The sequence below is a fragment of the Lontra canadensis genome, unplaced genomic scaffold (assembly GCF_010015895.1).
Source record: "Lontra canadensis isolate GAN:19392208 unplaced genomic scaffold, GSC_riverotter_1.0 scaffold116, whole genome shotgun sequence".
NCBI classification, from domain to species: domain Eukaryota; kingdom Metazoa; phylum Chordata; class Mammalia; order Carnivora; family Mustelidae; genus Lontra; species Lontra canadensis.
The window spans coordinates 3,771,398-3,792,383 of record NW_022631110.1 but is presented as its reverse complement, the minus strand read 5'-3'; the positions used below and the strand labels follow the sequence as shown (position 1 = coordinate 3,792,383).

At 39.4% G+C, this 20,986-nt stretch overlaps 1 protein-coding gene across 9 annotated transcripts in view; it reads left to right on the top strand.

Moving 5' to 3' along the window:
- BCLAF3 (BCLAF1 and THRAP3 family member 3) overlaps nt 1-19,853 on the top strand; it is a 58,658-nt gene extending 38,805 nt beyond the window's left edge. For 5 of the 9 annotated variants that reach the window (XM_032840848.1, XM_032840843.1, XM_032840845.1 and 2 more), the window contains 4 exons: nt 2,275-2,389; nt 5,324-5,419; nt 9,164-9,319; nt 18,802-19,853. In XM_032840848.1, the coding sequence (XP_032696739.1) occupies nt 2,275-2,389; nt 5,324-5,419; nt 9,164-9,319; nt 18,802-18,831 (397 nt within the window). In that variant the 3' untranslated portion in view covers nt 18,832-19,853. Of the gene's footprint in view, nt 1-1,699; nt 1,877-2,274; nt 2,390-5,323; nt 5,420-9,163; nt 9,320-14,612; nt 16,304-18,801 lie in introns of those variants that run through there. The other 4 variants (XM_032840844.1, XR_004380673.1, XR_004380675.1 and 1 more) reach the window with 4 other exon arrangements.
- The last annotated feature ends 1,133 nt before the right edge of the window (nt 19,854-20,986 follow it).

Genomic DNA, 20,986 nt, shown 5'->3' with positions numbered 1-20,986 from the left:
GAAATACCTTTCTAAATCCTTTGCCCATGTTTTAACTTGGATTATTTTATTTTTATTATTGAGATGTAAGTTCTTTATATATTCTGGACATTACTCCATTATCCAGATAAATGCTTTGCAAAGAGGATTTTTAAAAGTCCATTGTTTTACTTACAAAAGTTGTAGTATATTCTAATGGCAAACATTTAGAAGTATATAATAAGGTATAAAATAAAAATATAAGGCATTCTTAATTTCATGAGTCAGAGATGGCCACTGTTAATACATTTCCTGTCATTTATTTTTTCTGGGCACACATATAGTATATTTTAGATAATTAAAATTATCCTTGGGGCACCTGGCTGGCATGTGACTCTTGGTCTCATGGTTGTGAGTTCGGGCCCCGCATTGGGTGTAGAGATTACTTAAAAATAAAAAATCTTGGGCGCCTGGGTGGCTGCGTCAGCCAAGCGGCTGCCTTCAGCCCAAGTCATGATCCTGGAGTCCCAGGATCCAGTCCTGCATCAGGCTCCCTGCTCAGAGGGGAGTCTGCTTCTCCCTCTGCCCCCTCACGCCGCTCTCATGCTCTCTCTCACTCTCTCTCAAGCAAATAAATAAAATCTTTTAAAAAAAGAAAAAGAGGGGCGCATGGGTGGCTCAGTGGGTTAAAGCCTCTGCCTTCAGCTCGGGTCATGATCCCAGGGTCCTGGGATCGAGCCCCACATCGGGTTCTCTGCTCAGCAGGGAGCCTGCTTCTCCCCTCTCTCTCTCTGCCTGCCTCTCTGCCTGCTTGTCATCTCTGTCTGTCAAATAAATAAATAAAATCTTTAAAAAAAAAAAAAAGAAAAAGAAAAAATTTTTTTAAGTAGGCTCCACACACAATGTGGGGCTCAAACCATGACCCTGAGATCAAGAGTCAATTGCTCTTACCAGTTGAGCCAGCCAGGCAACCCCACAAAATTTTTTTTTTAAATTATCCTCCAAATAGAGCTTTGTACCCTACTCTTTTGACTTACTATCATATCATGAGCATTTTGCCAGAACATGAGAGTTTTTAACATTTCATAATACTCTGATTAGTATTCCATGTCAGGTTTGGGGGGGTCAAAACTGGGGCCACAAAATGAACCACCCACAGGGCCTCCTGTGGGGATCACAGCTTGCTGGCTAAGACAGGCAGGTGCACCAGCATTTATGAATGTGCGTGGTATGCGTGAAGGCTTTCGAATGCTTCATGTGCACGTAGCAGGGATATCTAGTCCACCTCCGAGGACCCTGGAACAGTGCAGTTGGAACTAAATCTTGAAATTGATCTACGTGGAAGGAAATTATAATAGAAGGGATTGCTCATGTGCACTGGAGGAGGCAGGAGAGATTGTGTGTGTCGGGAACTGCGAAGGGCTAAATGTTTCCAATGCCCAGTGTGCGTATGGGGGAGGTGGGAGCAGAGCGACCAGTGACACAGCAAGGGCCAGAGCAGGAAGGGCCTTGAAGGTCATGATGAGGAGTGTGGATTTTACCTTGATGTCAGTGGGGGACCCATGGAAGGGATTGAGGCAGAGCGGAGGCGGCGAGCAGTTTGTTCTCCACAGAGCAGGAAGGGTCAGAGGAACGTTGTGGGGAGATGTGGGGTGTAACAGGGAGAGGACTGCCCCAGGGCTGTGAAAATGAGGCCCCTCTTCCTTGGAAGAGAAGCCCAAGAAAGGACCTTCCCTCCCAGGTCCGGCTGCCTGAGAAGAGGACTTGGTGGCCTCTGGACATTGTGACGACAGGAGAGGGGACCTATCCTTTGCTCCTCCCATGGCCCAGCAGTGACAGAGGCCTCAGCTCTACCAGTGAGGGAGCCTGAGCCAGTGACATTCTTTGGTGCTTTCATTAAAAAGAGTCTGTCAGCAAGGTGGGTGGCCCAGTGCTGCCAAAGTCTCAAGAGCAGTGACGATCTTCCCTCAGAAAACACGCATTCCACGGCTGGTTTCGGGGGTTACAGCCCCCAGGAAACCTGTCCTTGGACCCCAGATCGAGAACCCTGGTCCAAACCTTGTTTCCCCCTATTGCTGATTTTCAACTTAGCTAAATAATGTTTGTTGAAAAAATGAAGGTTTTAGCCCTGGTAACTGTCATTTCGTTTGTAATTTTAGTAGTGATAGATCTTTGAGGTTTGTTGTTGTTTGTTTGTTTTCACTGTTGTGCTGCTTTAATTGTCTCTGAAGGGGGCAATTTGATTTCTCTTTTTCACTTGTTGGGTAAAGGTAGACTAATAAAATATTCTTAACTTCCTCTCTTTCATTTTATTAGGAATGATCAGCCCTCCAGTTTTTCGAGGTTGAAGAGTACTCATGCTGATGAATTCCAAAAACCTACGGATTTTTTAAAGTCAAATTTTAGAAAATTTATTCAGAAACCTCACATGGTAAGATTGCAGTTTTAAATTTTTCATTTTTGTATACTCCATTCTCCTCACATGTATCTATATGTATAGAGATCAGCAGTATTTTTCTAACTCTTCATTAAGTACATGTTAGGGTTCTGTTGCTCAGTGTTAATAATCTGTTGAGTCTTACCCGTATGACAGAGGAGATCGTTATCTCTGATTTAGTAGGATTTTATTTATTTATTATAGTACTAGCTTTCTTAAGATTTTTTTCCCTTAGATTTTTTGAGAACTTCTTTATTAAGATATGATTTACATACCATAAAATTTTCATCCATTTTAGGTATACAATTTAGTGATATTTTATAAATCTACCAAGATATGTAACCATCACCATAATCCAGTTTTATAACCTTTTATGACCCCCTGGTAATAGCCCTCATGATTATTTGATTATTCCCCGTTCCCACCCCTTGCTAACCACTAATCTACTTTCTCTCTCTAAAGATCTGCCCTTTCATAAGAGTTCAGAATATGGCAGCTGGCTTTCAAAGTAAGAGCAAACAAGTGACAGCTAGAGAGTTGGAAGCCAGAGTCCGCTTGTAATCTAATCTTGGAAGTGATGTTCTATCACTTCTGTCATATGCTCTTTTTAAGAAGCAAGTCACTAGGTCTAGCTCACACTCAAGGGAAAGGGGATGACATAGGGGCCTGGATACTAGAGTGGGGGGGCTCACTGGGAGCCTGGTCAGAAGCTGTCTGGTACAGTCCTCCCGCCGAGCCCCGGAATTCACCTCCCTTCACTTGCAAAATACGCCGTTCCCTACCATGGTGCCCCAGAGTCTCATCTCATTACATGTATTCTTGTGCACTTACTCCAATTTACAGACTTAGTATCACTTCAAGATGAAAAAAATTTAAAAAAAAAGATGACTGCTATGTAAAGGGTTTTATATGACTTTAAAAAAAAAAAACTGTGGGGAGAGAGAAAGGTGTGGAAGAGGAAGATTTGTGAGAAGCACAGGAAATGGAATAGCAAATGGAATGAATAGAAGGTCGTAAGACTTGATTTTGGAAAAAAGAAACTTCAGAATGTGCCCCATCTTCTCTGTTCCCATTAAAGGGTTCTGGTTCTTTGCAGTTATAGTCTTAATGCTCTGACTTTCGATACTTCCCTAGTCATGGCAGGAGCATCCCATCAGATCAGTTATCTGAGTCAGCAAAACCTGCCTCCTGCAGTGTTGAGAATTTGTTTTCTTCTTAGGCAGTGGGAACTCTTTAACAATGGTTTGGTTCTTTCCTGGTTGCCTGAAAAAATACTAGATGTATAGTCCATTTTCCAAAAGGTCACACATTGTGTTATACAGGAGTATTTTTTTAATACTTCTCACATTCATGAATTAAACTAGCTTCTCACAAACTAGCACAGGTTACATGAAGGAGGATATATGTATGTTCCTGCAGCTAAGCTACATGCTACAATGTTTTGTGTTTTCAATCCTATACATTTATTTATTATTTTTTTAAGATTTTATTTGTTTATTTGACAGAGAGAGAGAGGTCATAAGTAGGCAGAGAGGCAGGCAGAGGGGGAGGGGGAAGCAGGCTCCGGCTGAGCAGAGAGCCTGATTTGGGGCTTGATCCCAGGACCCTGAGCTCATGACCTGAGCCAAAGGCAGAGGCTTAACCCACTGAGCCACCCAGGTGCCCCTAATCCTATACATTTAAAATGTGGGTTTTTTTTAACTTTTTATTGAAGTGTAGTTGACACTGCGTTATAGTAATTTCAGGTGTGCAACACGATGATTCAAGCAATCTTTGTGTTATGCTATGTTCAGCACAAGTGTAGCTACTGTCTGTCACTGCACAGCATTATTACAGTAGCACTTACAGTATCCCTATGCCGTACCTTTCCCCTCTGTGACTTTTTCATTCTATGAGTTACTCATTTCATAACTGAAAGCCTAGATCTCCCACACCCTTTCACCCATTTTACCCAACTCCTCACCCCCTCTCCTCCAGCAACTATCAGTTTGTTTTCTGTCTCTTTGGGTCTTTTTCTGCTTTTTGTTTGTTTATTCATTTTCTTTTGGTTTTCATATTCCACATACAAGTGAAATCATATGGTATTTGTCTTTCTCTGACTGATTTCATTTAGTATAATACCCTCTAGGTCTATTCATGTTGTCGCAAATGGCAAGATCTCATTCTTTTTTTTTTAAAAGATTTTATATATTTATTTGACAGACAGAGATCACAAGTATGCAGAGAGGCAGGCAGAGAGAGAGGGTGAAGGGGGCTCCCTACAGAGCAGAGTGCCCGATGTGGGGCTCGATCCCAGGACCCTGGGATCACGACCCGAGCCGAAGGCAGAGGATTTAACCACTGAGCCACCCAGGCGCCCCAAGATCTCATTCTTTTTTATGACCAAGTAATAGTCCATTTCTTTATCCATTCATCTATCGATAGACACTTAGGAGGCTTCCGTATCTTGCCTATTTTAAATAATAGTGTAATAAACTGGGGTGCATATATCTTTTTGAATTACTGTTTTCATTTTCTTTAGGTAAATACCTAGTATTGGAGTTACTAGGTTTTATGGTTTTTCTATTTTTAATTTTTTGGGGACCCTCCTTATTGTTTCCAGCGGCTATACCAGTTTACATTCCCACTAACAGTGCCTGAGGGTTCCTTTTTCTCCACATCCTTGCCAACACTTATTTCTTGAGTTTTTGATTCTAGCCATTCTGACAGGTGTGAGATGGTATCTTGTTTTCGTGTTAATTTGCATTTCCCTGATAATTAATGGTGTTGAGCATCTTTTCATGTGTCTGTTGGCCATCTGGATGTCTTCTTTAGGAAAAATGTCCATTCACGTCCTCTGCCCAAAACTGGTATTTTTTAAATGATAAGATGAACTTTTAAAAATAAAATTTAAATATATTAATCTATACTAATACTTTTTTCATGCAGAATTATACTATGCAGAGAAAAGACATCATTACTCAGAAACCCTTTGGAGTTGAGGGAAGACGTCAAAACACAGCAGGCTTTAGAAGACCTTTTAAGGTATTGAGTGTTACTTTCCATTTAATTCTAGCTTTGTGTTTATGCTTTGAGCATCTTCTAAGAGTTAGTAAACTAAAAGCTGCTTTTGTGATATTTCAAATAGTAGCTATAAACTAATATTTCTGGACATAAATTTGTAGTTAACTATAATCAGTTTAATGATAGCCCGTTTCCTCAGGACTTGAGTTTCAGGTATTTTTTTAACCATTGGAACCTGTTTTCAAAGATTACATGGAAAACACAAATATATAAAACGGATGCAGATGGGCTGGCTCTTGATGAAGAGGCAGACAAGGTTCTAGACCTTCCATTTAAGCCTGCCCCTTTACCTCTAAGAAGTAAATGCATGGCTTTTTAACTTCCAGAGTTCACAGAAAATCCTGCCTGTAGGCATACAACCCTCAGAGGACTTTTGCATCATCTGAGAAAAATTCTGGTCCAGTAAGCTTTGTTAAAGCCTGTTTCATTGCATTCCAATTGTTTGTGTAGCTATGTCTGATATAAGTGATTAATTATTCAGAACACCTCATCCCACAGACATACGAATAAGAATTATAAAGTACTATATTTCTTTTCTTGTTCTCAGAAGTTGACATACTTTTGTGGGAACCTGGGTGTCTCAGTCCGTTAAGCATCTGACTTTGACTAAGAGCATGATCTCAGGGTCCTGGGATCGAGCCCTGTATTGGGCTCTGTGCTCAGCAGGGAGTCTGCTTCTCCCTCTTCCTCTGCCCCTACTCCCAACTTGTGCTCTCTTTCTCTTTCTCTCTCTCTTTCTCAAATAAATAAATAAAATCTTAAAAAAGAAATTGACATACTTTTAAAATCCATTTTGATGGAATTCCCTGCTTATGATTGGTATTTTATTAATATATTTTTAAAAGATACTATTTATGGGGCGCCTGTGTGGCTCAGTGGGTTAAAGCCTCTGCCTTTGGCTCAGGTCATGATCCCAGGGTCCTGGGATCGAGCCCCGCATCAGGCTCTCTGCTCAGCTGGGAGCTTGCTTCCTCCTCTCTCTCTGCCTGCCTCTCTGCCTACTTGTGATCTCTGTCTGTCAAATAAATAAATAAAATCTTTAAAAAAAGATTTTATTTATTTGAACAAGAAAGAGAGCATGAGAGGGGATAGGGACAGAGGGAGAGGAAGAAGCAGACTTCCTGCTGAGCAGGGAGCCCAAAGCAGGGCTCAGTCCCAGAACCGTGGGATCACAACCTGAGCCAAAGACAGACACTTAACTGACTGAGCCAGCCAGGTACCCCACTTTATTAATATTTTTAACTCTACAGAACCTCTTTCCCCATCCCTCCAAAAGAAAGGAAAATAATCTAGGCTTTTTTGTGAGCAGCCTGGATAGAGTAGTTAGCTCATTAGGAGAAAATTAATAGGAGCATAAAGGTAGTATAAACTGTCCCCAAACCATAGACTAAGAGGTAGTTGAGTGGTCTTCCATTAATACCTGGCTCATTGAGAGCATAATTCCTAGATATCGGAAGATTTTTTCCATTTGTAATAACACAATTTGAAGGCATTGTGCAGATAACCTTTTTAGCCAGTGTTTCATATACCTAAAAACAGGTGTGACATTAGATTTTCAAAAATAGCAGTGGCCATAGAATATAAACCTGTTTTATACTATCTTTTAATCTTGCATCCTGAGCCACAAAATCAACTGAAAATGTGACGTCTGTGTAACTGAGAGGCAGTGTAGCTGGGCTTTCTGGTGTGAGTGCTTCCTATCGGTCAGATACAGCTTGTAGTATTTTTCTAAGATCCTTACAAGTCCTATTTCCTATTACCCGTTCTTCTTAAGGAAAATATCTTTAATATTAATTAGTTTTAAATGTTTTTAAAATATATGCAATAATCTTTTCTTTTGACCAGTCATTTAAAGCTGTGTAATATTATATGATTGTTTAGAAATTCATAATTCTTCAGAGTAAAATTGGAAGGAGAAATAATCCTTTCTAAGAAAAGGAGCTATTTTATTAAAATTTGCTTTTTAATGGACTAATTCAAAGCAAGATAGTAGTCACTTTATTAGAAATGTAAAAATGAACAGTGTAAATTTCAAGATCAGCTCTGATATGTCAAATTTGCACAGGTAGTTTTAATGAAACTATAGTGTCTTACTCTAATTATATCTTACCCGAATTTTTTGTAGCCTTAAGAAAATAACTGGAAAATAGGCCTGGCATGAATGCTTTTTTAAATAAAGTAATGTGCTTCATTATGTATGACATACCCATTTGTTAAATAATTCTGGAAAGAGGGATGTGCTTGGTTTTTTATAATTACTCTATTATAATATACCATTTGTACATTTCCCATATGGCAATCAAACAAATATTCATTGTCCTCTTATGTCTGTTATAATACTAGGTAATATACAGGCCAAGAAATGGTCTTTTTCAGTGTAAACTCTTATCTTGAAAATATTTGCTATACTGGTATTTTTGTGGTAAATAAAGATTGGCTTGAAGATACTGACAGGAATGAAGTTAAGAGAGTTTTTGATTCTTAAATAGATGTTGATACTTAATGTTTTTCCCCCATTTGGGATTTGATATATTTCATTATGAATCGAAAGGATAATTTTAGCTCATTAGGTAAGGTTTTTGAAAGTTACATGTTTTCACATGACAAATTTAAAGAATTACAAGTTTTTTTTTTGTTTGTTTGTTTTTTTATAAAGATTTTATTTATTTATTTGACAGAGAGAGATCACAAGTAGTCAGAGAGGCAAGCAGAGAGAGAGGAGGAAGCAGGCTCCCTGCCGAGCACAGAGCCGGATGCGGGGCTCGATCCCAGGACCCTGGGATCATGACCTGAGGTGAAGGCAGAGGCTTAACCCACTGAGCCACCCAGGCGCCCCAAGAATTACAAGTTTTTTAACTTAGTTTTTAAAATTGCTTTTATGTAGGGGCGCCTGGGTGGCTCAGTGGGTTAAGCATCTGACTTTGGCTTAGGCATGATCTCAGGGTCCAGGGATCGAGCCCCCTGTCATGGAACTCTGTGCTCAGCCAGGAGTGTACTTGTGTTTCTCCCTCTTTCTCTGCCCCTCCCTCCACTCATGCTCTCTCTCTCTCTCTCTCAAATAAGTAAATAAAATCTTTTTAAAAATTGCTTTTATGGGGCACCTGGGTGGCTCAGTGGGTTAAGCAGCTGCCTTCGGCTCAGGTCATGATCTCGGGGTCCTGGGATCGAGTCCCGCATGGGGCTCTCTGCTCAGCAGGGAGCCTGCTTCCCTCTCTCTCTCTCTCTGCCTGCCTCTCTGCCTACTTGTGATCTATCTCTGTCAAATAAATAAATAAAATCTTTAAAAAAAATTGCTTTTATGTAAATTTAAAAAATCGTCATCTAGGGGCGCCTGGGTGGCTCAGTGGGTTAAAGCCTCTGCCTTCGGCTCGGGTCATGATCCCAGAGTCCTGGGATCGAGCCCTGCATGGGGCTCTCTGCTCAGCAGGGAGCCTGCTTCCTCCTCTCTCTCTCTGCCTGCCTCCCTGCCTACTTGTGGTCTCTGTCAAATAAATAAATAAAATCTTTAAAAAAAATCGTCATCTAAAATAAACTACAAGCCTACTTTGAAGAAAACAAACTTTATAACCATCATTAACCTCTTCCCTTTTAATACATGTAGTGCCTAGAATCACGGGTGGTTCCAAGCAGCAGACATTTTCCCATTTCTTATACTAATAGATTTGGAAGCCTTAGTTTTTGCACTTACTGTTTTTTTCTTTACAGACCAACTTCAGAGGTGGCCGATCCCAGCCCCACTACAAATCAGGCCTAGTGCAGAAGAGCTTATACATTCAGGCTAAATATCAGCGGTTACGATTTGCCGGTCCGAGGGGATTTATCACTAATAAATTCAGAGAAAAGTTACTGAGGAAAAAAAAGGTTAGTTGCATTATGGTCGTTTAAAAGTACAGAGTGACTTTCGAGCTCCTAAATTATTTCTATTTAATGGATGAAGTTTTTTTTTTTAATTAATTTTGACTTAAGTTACAACCTAGATCCCACAGATGTTCTTACTGCATGATAGTTGAAGACAAAGTTCAAGGAGTGATGGTAATAGAGTTGTGAGACTGTTAATGTTAAAATGTTTTTTGCTGTTGTGCCTCAAATACCATGAATATGTCAGCTGTTTGAACCTTTTACTTTGGAATGTCTGTTGTATGATTAATCTTTGAAATGGAAATTCAGGTACAGACTTTTAACTGGTATATTTTAGCCTTATACAATGTGAATCATCTAAGTACCAAAAAATATTGAACTGACTGTATAAAAAAGGGCACACAATTACAAAATACACTTTTTCTTTCCCGCATTCATGTTGTTTTTTATTGTGATAAAATACATATAACGTAAAATTTGCCATTTTAACTATTTTTAAGTATACAGTTCAGTGGTAGTAATTACATTCATAATGCTTTGCAACCATTGCCACATGTGCTAATTCTTAATAAAAAGTTTCTTGATAATTTGAATTTTGTTCTTTTTTAGTTGTGGGTTGATTTTATTTAAATGTCATGTTGGTATTTGAAAATGCAGCATAAGTATGACATAAAATTACATTCTATATATTTTAAATGAGAACAGTAGCATTACATCAGTTAATTGAGGCATGTTTGCCAATTTTCTGACTCATTTTTGTTCATTTGGGGCTATATTTTCTCTGAGAAATGTGTGTATATCCATTGTTACTGTTAACTAGTCCAACTGTGTTTTATAAATTTTCTAACTGTAACTGTTTCCTTAAATATTCATACTTGTGAAACCTTTACACTGAGCTTGCTTAGTGACTTTAGTTAAACTTATTTTTCAAAAGATGTACTAGTAGAATGGAATTGACAACCATTTTTTTTAAAGTCTAGAGTTAACTATCTTCTGTAATTTCTCTCTCTTTTTTAAGTTTAGCGTTAACTGTATCTTCTGTGATTTCTCTCACCCCCCAGTTTTAACTGAATACTTTTGGCAAAGTTTCTAATCTCACCATGCATGTTACTCTTGACGTTATTGATGTTAGGAATGCCATCCCTTCTTTAAAAATTGAATGTAATTGGACACATTTTCCCCTCTTGTACCACCTCCCTAGTGTCAGATTGAGTTGCTGCTTTTCTTCCTGTCTCGTGTGGCAAGTTTATCTGCAGCAGACCTCCTAGGTATTTGTCCCCAGTCACAGCTGGCAGCCTGGCTGTTCACAGGGAAGCGAGTCACTGATTTCCACTCAAGGAGGAAGGCTGAGGCAAGCCTTATTCTCAGTTGCAAGGTTGGGTTTCAGGTACTTGTGTTTCTCTTCCGTTTGCTCTGTGTTCTCTTCTTTTGACTCTATTTTTCCTCCAGTTTTTAGATGACTGGGGGTTCCTGAGTGCTTGACTGTCTGCTTCAGCCTGCAGTTTCTGTATGCTCATTGAACTTGTGCCATTTAGTCTTTCTTTTTTTAGCCTCACTGTGTCCATTTCTTACTGAGCACCCAGTCCTTCCAGACCACAGTGACCACCAGCTTCACTTAACAGCAAATAGAAACCAGACATCAGGCCTTCATCTTAGGACATAAGAAGTGTGTCCCAGAAGGGCACCTGGGTGGCTCAGTTGGTTAAGTGTCCATCTCTTGATTTTGGCTTGAGTCATGATCTCAGGGTCCTGAGATCAAGGCCCCCATTGGGCTCTGCACCATACGGAGTCTGCTTGGGATTCTCTGTCCCTCTGTCCCTCTCCCCATTCACACAAGCTATCTGTCTTCCTCTCTCTCTTTGTAATGAATAAAAATCTTCAAAAAAAAAAAAAAAAAGAAGAAGAAGTGTGTCCTAGAAGGGGCCACAAGCCGCTATGAGGCTCCAGTCTTTAGGGCCTTGGCTTTTGTATCATCCAAGATGTATCAGTTACATCCAAAATGTAGCATTAAGGTCCAGTGCAGCTCATCGCCTGCCTCCTTTTGCCTTTTGCTGCCATCTAGGTGCTTTAGAAGTAGTCCTGAGACACTGCACATTTTAACAGTCAGTGTCTACTACTCTTTTTCTTAGGCCTACCCCTCTGGATGCTACTTCATATGTCTTTGTTGTGTAGCTACGTTGACATGGGCTTTTCCATTCTGGCTACTGTCAGTGCCTATAAGCAAGGTGTAAATAGGCTTTTTATAGGTTTGTGTTTGAACAAGGCCCAGCTCTACCAGTATGGCATGAAATTAGGTACATCTGCTACTTCTAGCACCCTACGTGACGGCTGAGTTCCACATACTCCAACCTTTAGGGAAAGGAATGAGACATTGGGCATCGCAGGTCTGTTTCTGCCAAGGTCTGCAGTAGGGTATTTAAGGCTTACCTGGCCTTTGGGCTGTCCCAGTGGTTCCGTGCGCTCTGAAACCCCATTCCATGTGTATAAACTGATGACTTAGACCCGTTCATTTCACCTCCTCCTTTATGCCCTGAAGAAAAGAGATGAAGGCTTGGAGTCTTCAGTTTTTTTCCAGTCTTGCTTGCGTCCCCTTTCCCTTAGATTAGGGACACTTGTGCTCAAATAGAGTTACTGAGTGTGAAGTGCCATTTGTATCACTTTTCATCTCAAGCTTCTGTATTGGAGAGAACTTTGAAGGACTGTCCCGGAGAGAAGCTATAGTCTGGGCAGTATCTGTGCACTGGTCTGGCTTTTTGCCCTAATAGGGAGTTCATTCTTTTAGTTGTTATTAGATCACCACCTAGATTAATTAAAGATTCATGACCAATGAATTCATCTAGGAGCTGCTTGAGCCTGAGATTAGATATGAACGTACACATTCGTACATGCCTCGTAGTCCACCAGGAAGGCTTAGATTGATCTCGTCTGGACTGCTCACTCCCCGGCCCTGGTGAAATGCCTGGGATGATCCTTCATGGCGTGAAAGTCTTGTGATGCCCAAATGTAGTTGGATCTGGTTACTGTGCCATCAGACATGGGCTTCTGCCCTCCAACGGCGAACAGTCTCGCAGGGGAAGGAGATTGATCCTAGACGCGCTCCTGGTATGTCTTCCTGTCCTGCTTAACAAGAGCAGTTGTGGCTCCCCAGCTGCCAACAAAGGAGCAGGATTCCCAAGCAGTATTAAGAAGTACGGAAGTGAAATTCTTCCTCCTGATTTATCCGCACTTGTCATTATTAATCCCATTCTGGCACCCAGATTCCCTTTTACTGTGTCACCTTTCTCTTGAATTCTGTGCTTGGGCTAGAAGATGAGGGGGGTGGGAGGCATGTCTGTTACCACCTGGAATAAAGCTGGTCTTTTATTAGCAGTCATTCACAAGTGACCCCCTTAAATATCCTCCACTCATCACGAAGTTTTCAGAAACTCTTGAGGGTCAGAATATGTACCAGAGTAGGACAAAGAATGCAGTTAAAATTCATGAAACCACTTCTGAGAACACCGCTTCTGAGAAGGTACTAGCAGTTGTGTGTTCAGTCAGGGAGACCTGGCATTCCTGAGCATCACAGCTGCACTAGCGGTCCTCAGGGGGCCTGTCAGCAAGGTGCCGACCGGAGCGCTGGCCATGGATGCGAAGGAGAGAAAGGAGAAAGTGAAAAGACCCTGCAAGAGGGAAGTTAAAGACTGGTATCTGTGGTGCTTGGCTTGAAAAATCCCTCAGAATTTGTGGAATGCAAAGATAGGCTGGGAGCCAAGATCAGGGGACTCAGCAAGACTGTCGACAACGCACCTGCTTTGTCCCTGGAGGGCATCCTCACCTTCAGACATTTCTGACTTCAGGAGCCTCCAGTTTTCCTGTCTACGTCTCTGACTTCTTTGTTTTATTTGGTGCTTTCTCTTTGTCCATACATCCTTTAAAAAATATAGGCATTCCCTAGCATTCTTTCTTCTGTTTATTCTTTCTCCTTGCTTTAATTGCCCGCACCTCTTCCCAAGGTCCTAGCTGTTACCTCTGGTGATGTCTTTAGCCCTGACCATTCTCCAGAGCTACAGATTTCCAGCTGCCTCCAAGACACCCTCACATGGCTGCCCTGAAGGCACCTCACGTTCAGCATGTTCAAAATCAGACTTTCACCGACACACACTGTAGCATGGGTGACCCTTAAAAACATGATGCTAAGTGACAGAAGTCTGTCACAGAGACCACCTATTGTAGGAGTCCATCTATATGAGACACTCAGAATAAATGAAGCCATAGAGATAGGAAATAGATTAGCAGTAGCCAGAGACCAGGGAATTAGGAGAAAATAGGGGCATGTGTGTGCCTTCTAACAGGTATAAGGATTCTTTGTGGCTGAGAAAATACTCTGAAACCAGTTGTGGTGACTGATGGTTGCACACCTCTGTGAAGATACTAAAAAACTGTTGAATTCTATGCTTTAAATGGCTAAGCTTTAAATGGTGTGTGAATTCGATCTCAGTAACACTGTTAAAAATAAAATCAAACTCGCTTTCCTCCCCAGACCACTGGTTTTTCCTTGCAGCCAGCCAGCCAGTCTAGAAACTTCTGGTAATCCTCCTGGTTCTCCTTCCTACATCAGCCAGTGCAAGTCCTCTGTCCCTCATTACTTCATTCATCTCATTCATTTTCATGGCTGCATATTATTTCCATTCTGTGCTTACATACCCTGAAATTTTGAAAAATTATTTACCTCCTTGCACACTTTTAGGTCAGTTTCTAATAGCATTTTTTTTTGTCATAAGTTTAAATTGTTACAAGGGGTATATATAATTTCTGGCACATAAATACTGAGAGTCTTAACTAAAACTGTTACATCATTCTTTGGAAGCTCTTCAGTGGAACCTCGCACCACCAAAATTGATGACTTAACATCATTCACTTTCTAAAATATGCAAACAACCTCTTTTATTGTAAGAAATTTTGTATCATTCCCTTTTTTGCCTTCAATTTGGATTTCATTCTGTTTCCCCCATAGACTTTGATCTTGGGAAGTTTTTATTGATCACCAAATCAAAGTTGACATATAATGTTAATAGATTTCTGTGACTCTTAGGCTTTAAATATTTCCTCTGCATTCAGGTAGCCTTATAGTTGATCAGAGTAGCATAAATATATTACAGGTTTTGTTAAGTATTGATTAGACAAAAGGTGTATTGGAAATGCATATCTCTTTTCAGATAGTTCATGTATTCGCATAGAAATGTTACTTATTGCTAGTAGAATAATGTAGTGTTCTAAGTATCCATTCTAATTCTATTTTTTTTTCTTTTTATAGATGTAAGTCCTGAGAAACTTTGTCTATATGATTAAGTAGATGAGAATGAAAGGACTTTTCTTGTAGCAATGCCACTTGGTTCTTTGGACTCACTGAATTATAGGCCAAAAAAACACTTAGTGATCTGTCATTGAAAACTGTTTTGAATGTTCTTTTACTGACAGCTCGACTTTGTCCTTCTTCAATTTTATTAAACAGAAGCAAAGAATCAGAAGCCATGTGGCTTGCAGAAGTATGCTGCTTACTACTAGCTGCTAGGGCAGGTTCATTTTCTTGACATCATTGCCAGTATTTCCAATTGCCCTGTTTTGGGGGATCCCCAGGTAATGCAGAGTAGTAAAATTCAGGATAAGAAGGTGTATCTTTCTCATATAAAGTAGGAGGTGAGGGACCAGCCCTAATCAGTTGTGCAGACAGGTTAATTTTGGAAAGTGAACACTGGGAATTTGAAGATCTAGATGTTACTTCTTTCCAAACTATCTGTCCCCATATGCTCCTTAGAAAGTCTTCACGTGTCCCTAATGGTAGGCATCCCCCAGTTTGATAATTGCTGACATGCTTAACCAAGCCTCTGCTGATGACTTTGGGATAGCTTCCAGGTTTTCTTTATTTTCGGTAACACCACTGGGCACACTGACATTTTGGTACCTCGCCACAGTCTGCCTTTTACTCGTTTCTCCTCTGACCAGAAGTACCTGAAAGGGCCTGTTTACCTACACGCTAGCCAGTTCTCCACGTTATCAGTCTTTGTTATCCATTGTCACCCTAATAGAAGAAAACAGTTCTCATTTACCTTTCTTTGGTTATTAATGATGCAAGCATTGTTTTATGGGTCTATTGGCCGATTGCATACCTTCCCCCAATTTCCTTATTTCTGTGCTTTGCCAGCATTTCTGTTGAGGGATAGTACTTTTTCTTATTTATTTGTAAGCACTCTTGATTTATTGAGGGTATTAACCTGTCATACATTTTGCTGGTATTTATTTTATGTTTGTCAGTTGTTTATGGTGGCTTTTACATCACAAAACTTATAAATGTTCATGAGTTTATTTGAGTTGGTTCGATATGGCTTCTAGATTTCTTATCATATTTATCCTTACAAAAATTCCTTATGGTATTTCCTTTAAGTGGTTTTATGGTTAATTTTTAAACACATACATATTTATTCCCTTTAGAATTCATTTTTCGAAATAACATGAGCTTAGAATCTAATTTTTTCCCAATGAATCGTCAGTTTTTAAACATCATTAGTTGAATAATTTGTCCTTTCCCCCACTGATTGAAAATGCTACCTTTAGTGTATGCTACATTCTTACATATTCCTCATCTGTCTTTGGAATCTTCGGAGCCTCTAACTTGTTTCCTTGTCTGCTGTGATTTACTTATTCTGTCCATTTGCTACTAGCACAGTTATTGTCCCAGAACACAGATTGAATCATGTCACTCGTAGGCAAACCCCTTCCAAGGATTCTATTGCCTACAAGAGAAGAGACCAGACTTTCTCGCCAGCTCCAGTCCTAATAAGCTGCCTTTCTAAGCACAATTCTTCATGGACCCTCTGCTTTTTGGAGCATAACAGACATTTTCATGTGCTTGTGTTTGCTGCTGGTGTTCTCTTGCCCAGAAGTAGCCTCCTGATCCTCATGGTTTTCTTATTAAACCCTTTTCTCCTTTTTTAAACTTTTTTTCCTTTTAAGACCCCCTGTGAAGCCTCACCAGGGCTGCCTCTTGTTCCACTTGGTCTCTTACTGTCGCTATTTACCTTCTTGTTTCCCCAAATAGATCATCAGCTCCTTGAGGATAGAGGGTACCTCATCAGTCTTCATATCTTCCCCTTTTTGCCATTCATATAGCCTGTCTTCAGAAAATGCCTGTTGAGTAGAATCAAGCCTAATCATATATACATACACACGCTCTCACACGTCCACGTATAGCTCTAGAAAGTTAGTGAGTGGTAGCCATTGTGTCAGGGGTCCCCAGGTCCGGCCCCAGGTTTGGTGATTGGCTGGGAGCACTCAGGAGACTGAGCGCACGGTGGTACTCACAGCTGTGATGTGTTAGAGTGGGAGCCGCACGGCACATCCGCAGAGGGAATTGGCGCTCAGGGGACGCCCAGAGGACACCAGGTGCAAGTTTCCCAGAGTCCTCTCCCTGTGGAGTCGCACAGGACGTGCTTAATTCCTCCCGCAACGCGCTGTGATAACACATGTGAAATGTTGCCAACCAGGAAAGCTCGTTAGAGACTTGGTGGCTGGGGGTTTATCGAGGGCTGGTTACGTAGGCACCCTCGGCCAGTTACATGCCCAAATTCCGGACCCTCAGTAGGAAAGCAGGTGTTCACCATAGACCATATTGTTCGCACAGCTTAGACATTCGTCCATGGTGCGAATCCTCCCCAAATTTAAGTTCCTGGCTGTAAGCCAGGGTCCGACCTTGGAAGCAGGCCTTTGAAAGGATAGCAGTCAGGCATCCTTTGCTGTATTAACTCATCTGTACAACCATAGTTTCAAAGAGCTTAATTTGACAGATGGCAAATGTCTAAAGAGAGGAGGAAAAATCAGTATGTTGGGAATGGCCAGAGAAAGTAGCTAAGTACTTTGAGTTTCACTTTCCTCTTATAGAGGAGGAGGCAAACTGAGTCATAGAGAAGCGCAGGGCATAGAAGGGACGACAGCCGAAGATCCGTATTTGGTGGTAGAGTGTTGAGAGTTGGGTAAAGATAGGAGTGTGCAACTTCTGGAAGGCCTCAAAAGCTGGGGAAAATATGGAGGATGTGATAGAGAAGTAGAACATCCTGCTAGACTGAGGAGAAAGTGCTGTTGAGGAGGATTCCTTGATGAGCAGTGGGTACACAGGGTTCTGGGGAGGAGACGATATTCAGGAAGACCCACAAGGGAGCATTTGCAGTGATACCAAGTGTCAGATTAAGAAGATTTAGACTACTGTGGTGCTCATATATCTAGTTCCAATTCTGCTTAAAGTAGGTTTTCAAATAATTGGAAGAATGGGGGATCAAGCTGAGAGATGGTGTGGGAGAAGCTATGGCAAGGGTGAATGTGATTCAGAATAATTGTACATTTGTAAAAACAAGTTATTTCATTTGAAACATTTTTAAGAATTATTATAGTCAGAGTTTCCTTTTAAAGTTGTTAGTAGGCAATGGATATTTGAAGGTCAACATTTATGATTTTTATATTATATAACAAGTAAAGAAATGGGACACAATGAAGTCTACTTCTATTTAAAGGAATGATGTTGACAAAATATATATATATGTTATATATATATATGCATGTATTTTGAACATTTCACTAATTAATCAAAATTGAAAGAAGAATAAGTATTTTCTGTCAGCACTGCCTTTGTTTGGAATTAAATGTTTCCATACTAATGTAAATGCCAAAAAATAAATCAACTTTTAAATTTCTTTCAGTTTTAATAATGTAAGATCCTAGTAAAAGGTAAGGATATATGTATTAATAAATATTTTTAATGTCCCAGAAAAACATACCATTTACCATTTTTGCTCTTTTCTAAGTTGCATGTTATTCTGTCCAGTTTGTGGTTGGTAATTTAATATTTTTGTATAGCATCACAGTATAGAATCCACGTTTCATTACCCTCTTTAATCACAGTTTTATTGTTGTGAACTCCTTTTCCTGTGTTTACAGAAGCCTTACATCTTTTTATGTTGTAGGTAACCATCCAAAAGCAAGAATGCTTCCCCATCTCCTCAGTAGCTTTCTCTGTCAGCCAAGCTAGAAGAGTCCATATCGTTTTAAAATTAAAGATACCATATGATGACCAGTTTAAGACTATGTGTGTGTCCCACCAGGCTCTGTGCTTGAGGGGCTAAGTTTTAAGGGTCTTGAATTTTTTTTCTTTAATAATCCCCAGTGAAACTCACCCAAATAGCAGAATGCCTTTTCATCAACTTACTAATACCAGTGTGCTGAGTGTCATATATTTTCTTTGTCCTACTGACTTAACCGTTTGATATCTGCTTTGATGTGTTCTGTTGTTACTTTGCGTCTTTGGGGTTCCACATACCTTTGTGGGGGTCTTGGCTGCAAGTGGTTACTACATAAATTAAAATATTTTGACAATTACAATGTGAAAAAACTCTAGCTCAGATGTTATAACTGACTCTTCTTTTGAAGTCTGTATTTCTTTTGTTTTCTCTCAATAGGAATATGCAAACATTGCCACAGCAATCTAATCTGGAATTATTACATATGGAAACGACACTACAGGATGATACTTGGGAGCATCTCTTTTTGTCAGGAGTTAAAATTGGCACTAAAGCACTAATACTGTAACTTTCTTGATAAAATAACTTTATTTTTCTGTAGTGGAATGCTGCAACTTTTTTACACTTAATTGCTTTTAAATTACAGTATTCAATTTAAAAGTTGTATTAACTACAGTTTCTTTTGCAAAAAGTCTCAAAAGGGCATTATTTGTTGATGCATTTTTCTCTGAGCATGGTTTCATAGAGAATTTACCTGAGTTATATCCAGACATTTATATGTTGGAAGTTTTGCTTATGTAATAAAAACAAAAGTATCTGAATTGTATAGTGTCTGTACGTGAGAGAACTCGAAACAGTGGCCTTATGGTAGCAAATTTTATACCAGATTTTTCTTTTTTCTGATGACAGTTTGGCTTATAACTTGAAATTTTCTTAAGTTTCTGAATATCAAGGCCTATATAATTTATACATTTCATATTATGATATAAGAAGGCACGACAAAAGGTGCTTCACAATTTCCATCAGGTAGTTTTGAGTGCACTGAATTTTTAGCAATTGGTTCATTCAGTTTTTTCCACCACTGTTTGCTCTTTCCAATTTCAAAATGCTGTTGTGGAAAATATGTAAAGATTTTGTAATTTATATTCCATCTTACTTTCCCTCAGGGCAAGCTTGTGCATATCATATTTTTAAAGGCTTTTTAAAAATCTGACAGACAAAATCTCATATTTGGAAATTGTACTTTACTACTACAGCATTATACATTTTGCAAGCACATATTATAAAGTGTTTATTTTCAGTTCAGTTGTATTGAGTACCTACCAGCGTAAGATAAAATTGGTGGGATTTTAAATGATGTTTTAGGTCCTCGTACCTTATTTCTTTATCTTTTCTTTGTTCTGCTTAATAATACATATACATTCCCAATTAAACTTTTGTGGAATGTTTATTTGTAATAAAATAAAATACTGTTGCTCCTTCTGCTTGAAGTTACTTGCCAGTTTGTGAGAACATTATTTTAATTTCATACAAAGGCAGAACTTTTAAAATCAAAGTCTGGTAAGAACTTGATTTCTCATGACTGGATTATGAAAAAATCTCACTGCAAACATTTAACTTTTTTTTTCTTACATATCTTTGTAACATAGGGCAGCTGTTTTCCTTAGTGGGTCAGTAATAAGTGAAGCAAAGAGGACTAGCATTAAAGTTGGCTAATAAATTTAGGTAGATGGCCTGTCTTAATGCTGTGTACCATCTCTGTAGGTCAGCTTTTCCAGCGTATTTAACATTCCACTTTGGTAAGAAAGAAGTACGTGTGTGCAGTAGTATGACAACTTTCTATTGTGTGAGGTACTCATAACATCTGCCTTAAATTTTAAAAGAATTCATTTATTCTCATATCCTGGGGGACGCTTATGAGCCTTGAGTATTTAACCATTTGGTTAACACATATTTAGTGCACAGATTCTGTGCTAAAATCACAACAGTGAATAAAAGAACAAGACACTCAGAGCCTGCCTTTATGGTCCAAACAGTCTGATAAGGAAACCAGACATCGAACTTGGAAATGTAACTTGGTACACTGCATTAATTCTCTGGCTATATTTATCATAGCATAGCAAAAAAGGCTAAGACAGTTGACTTGATATTAAAATCATTCCACAACTGACTTCCTCTTTAGGCATATATGAATATACTTTTGGCATTGTCTTAATACGCAAAGCACATTATTTACAAAAATACCTATTGGTAATGTGGGTATATTCATAAAATATTAAATGCAGAAGATTTAAAACCTGAAAAGAAAGGCTTGCTTTATAATTTAGAGTATAAAATAAGGACAGGGACTGTGTCTGTCTTGTTCACCATAGTATCCCCAACTCCCAACATCCTACCTGATGCATGGTAAGAACTCATTAAATATTAGTTTAATGGATGAGTAACCAGTAGAATAAATATATTTATTACAATATAATATAATATAATATAATAAATACGCTTATTATATTAGGAACTAAATTTATTTAGGAACTAAATAACTAATTTGCATGTGGAGGCTGAACAGAAGTTTATCTTATCCTTAGCATTTTTTTCTTGACTGAGAAGAATTTGAACTCTCTAA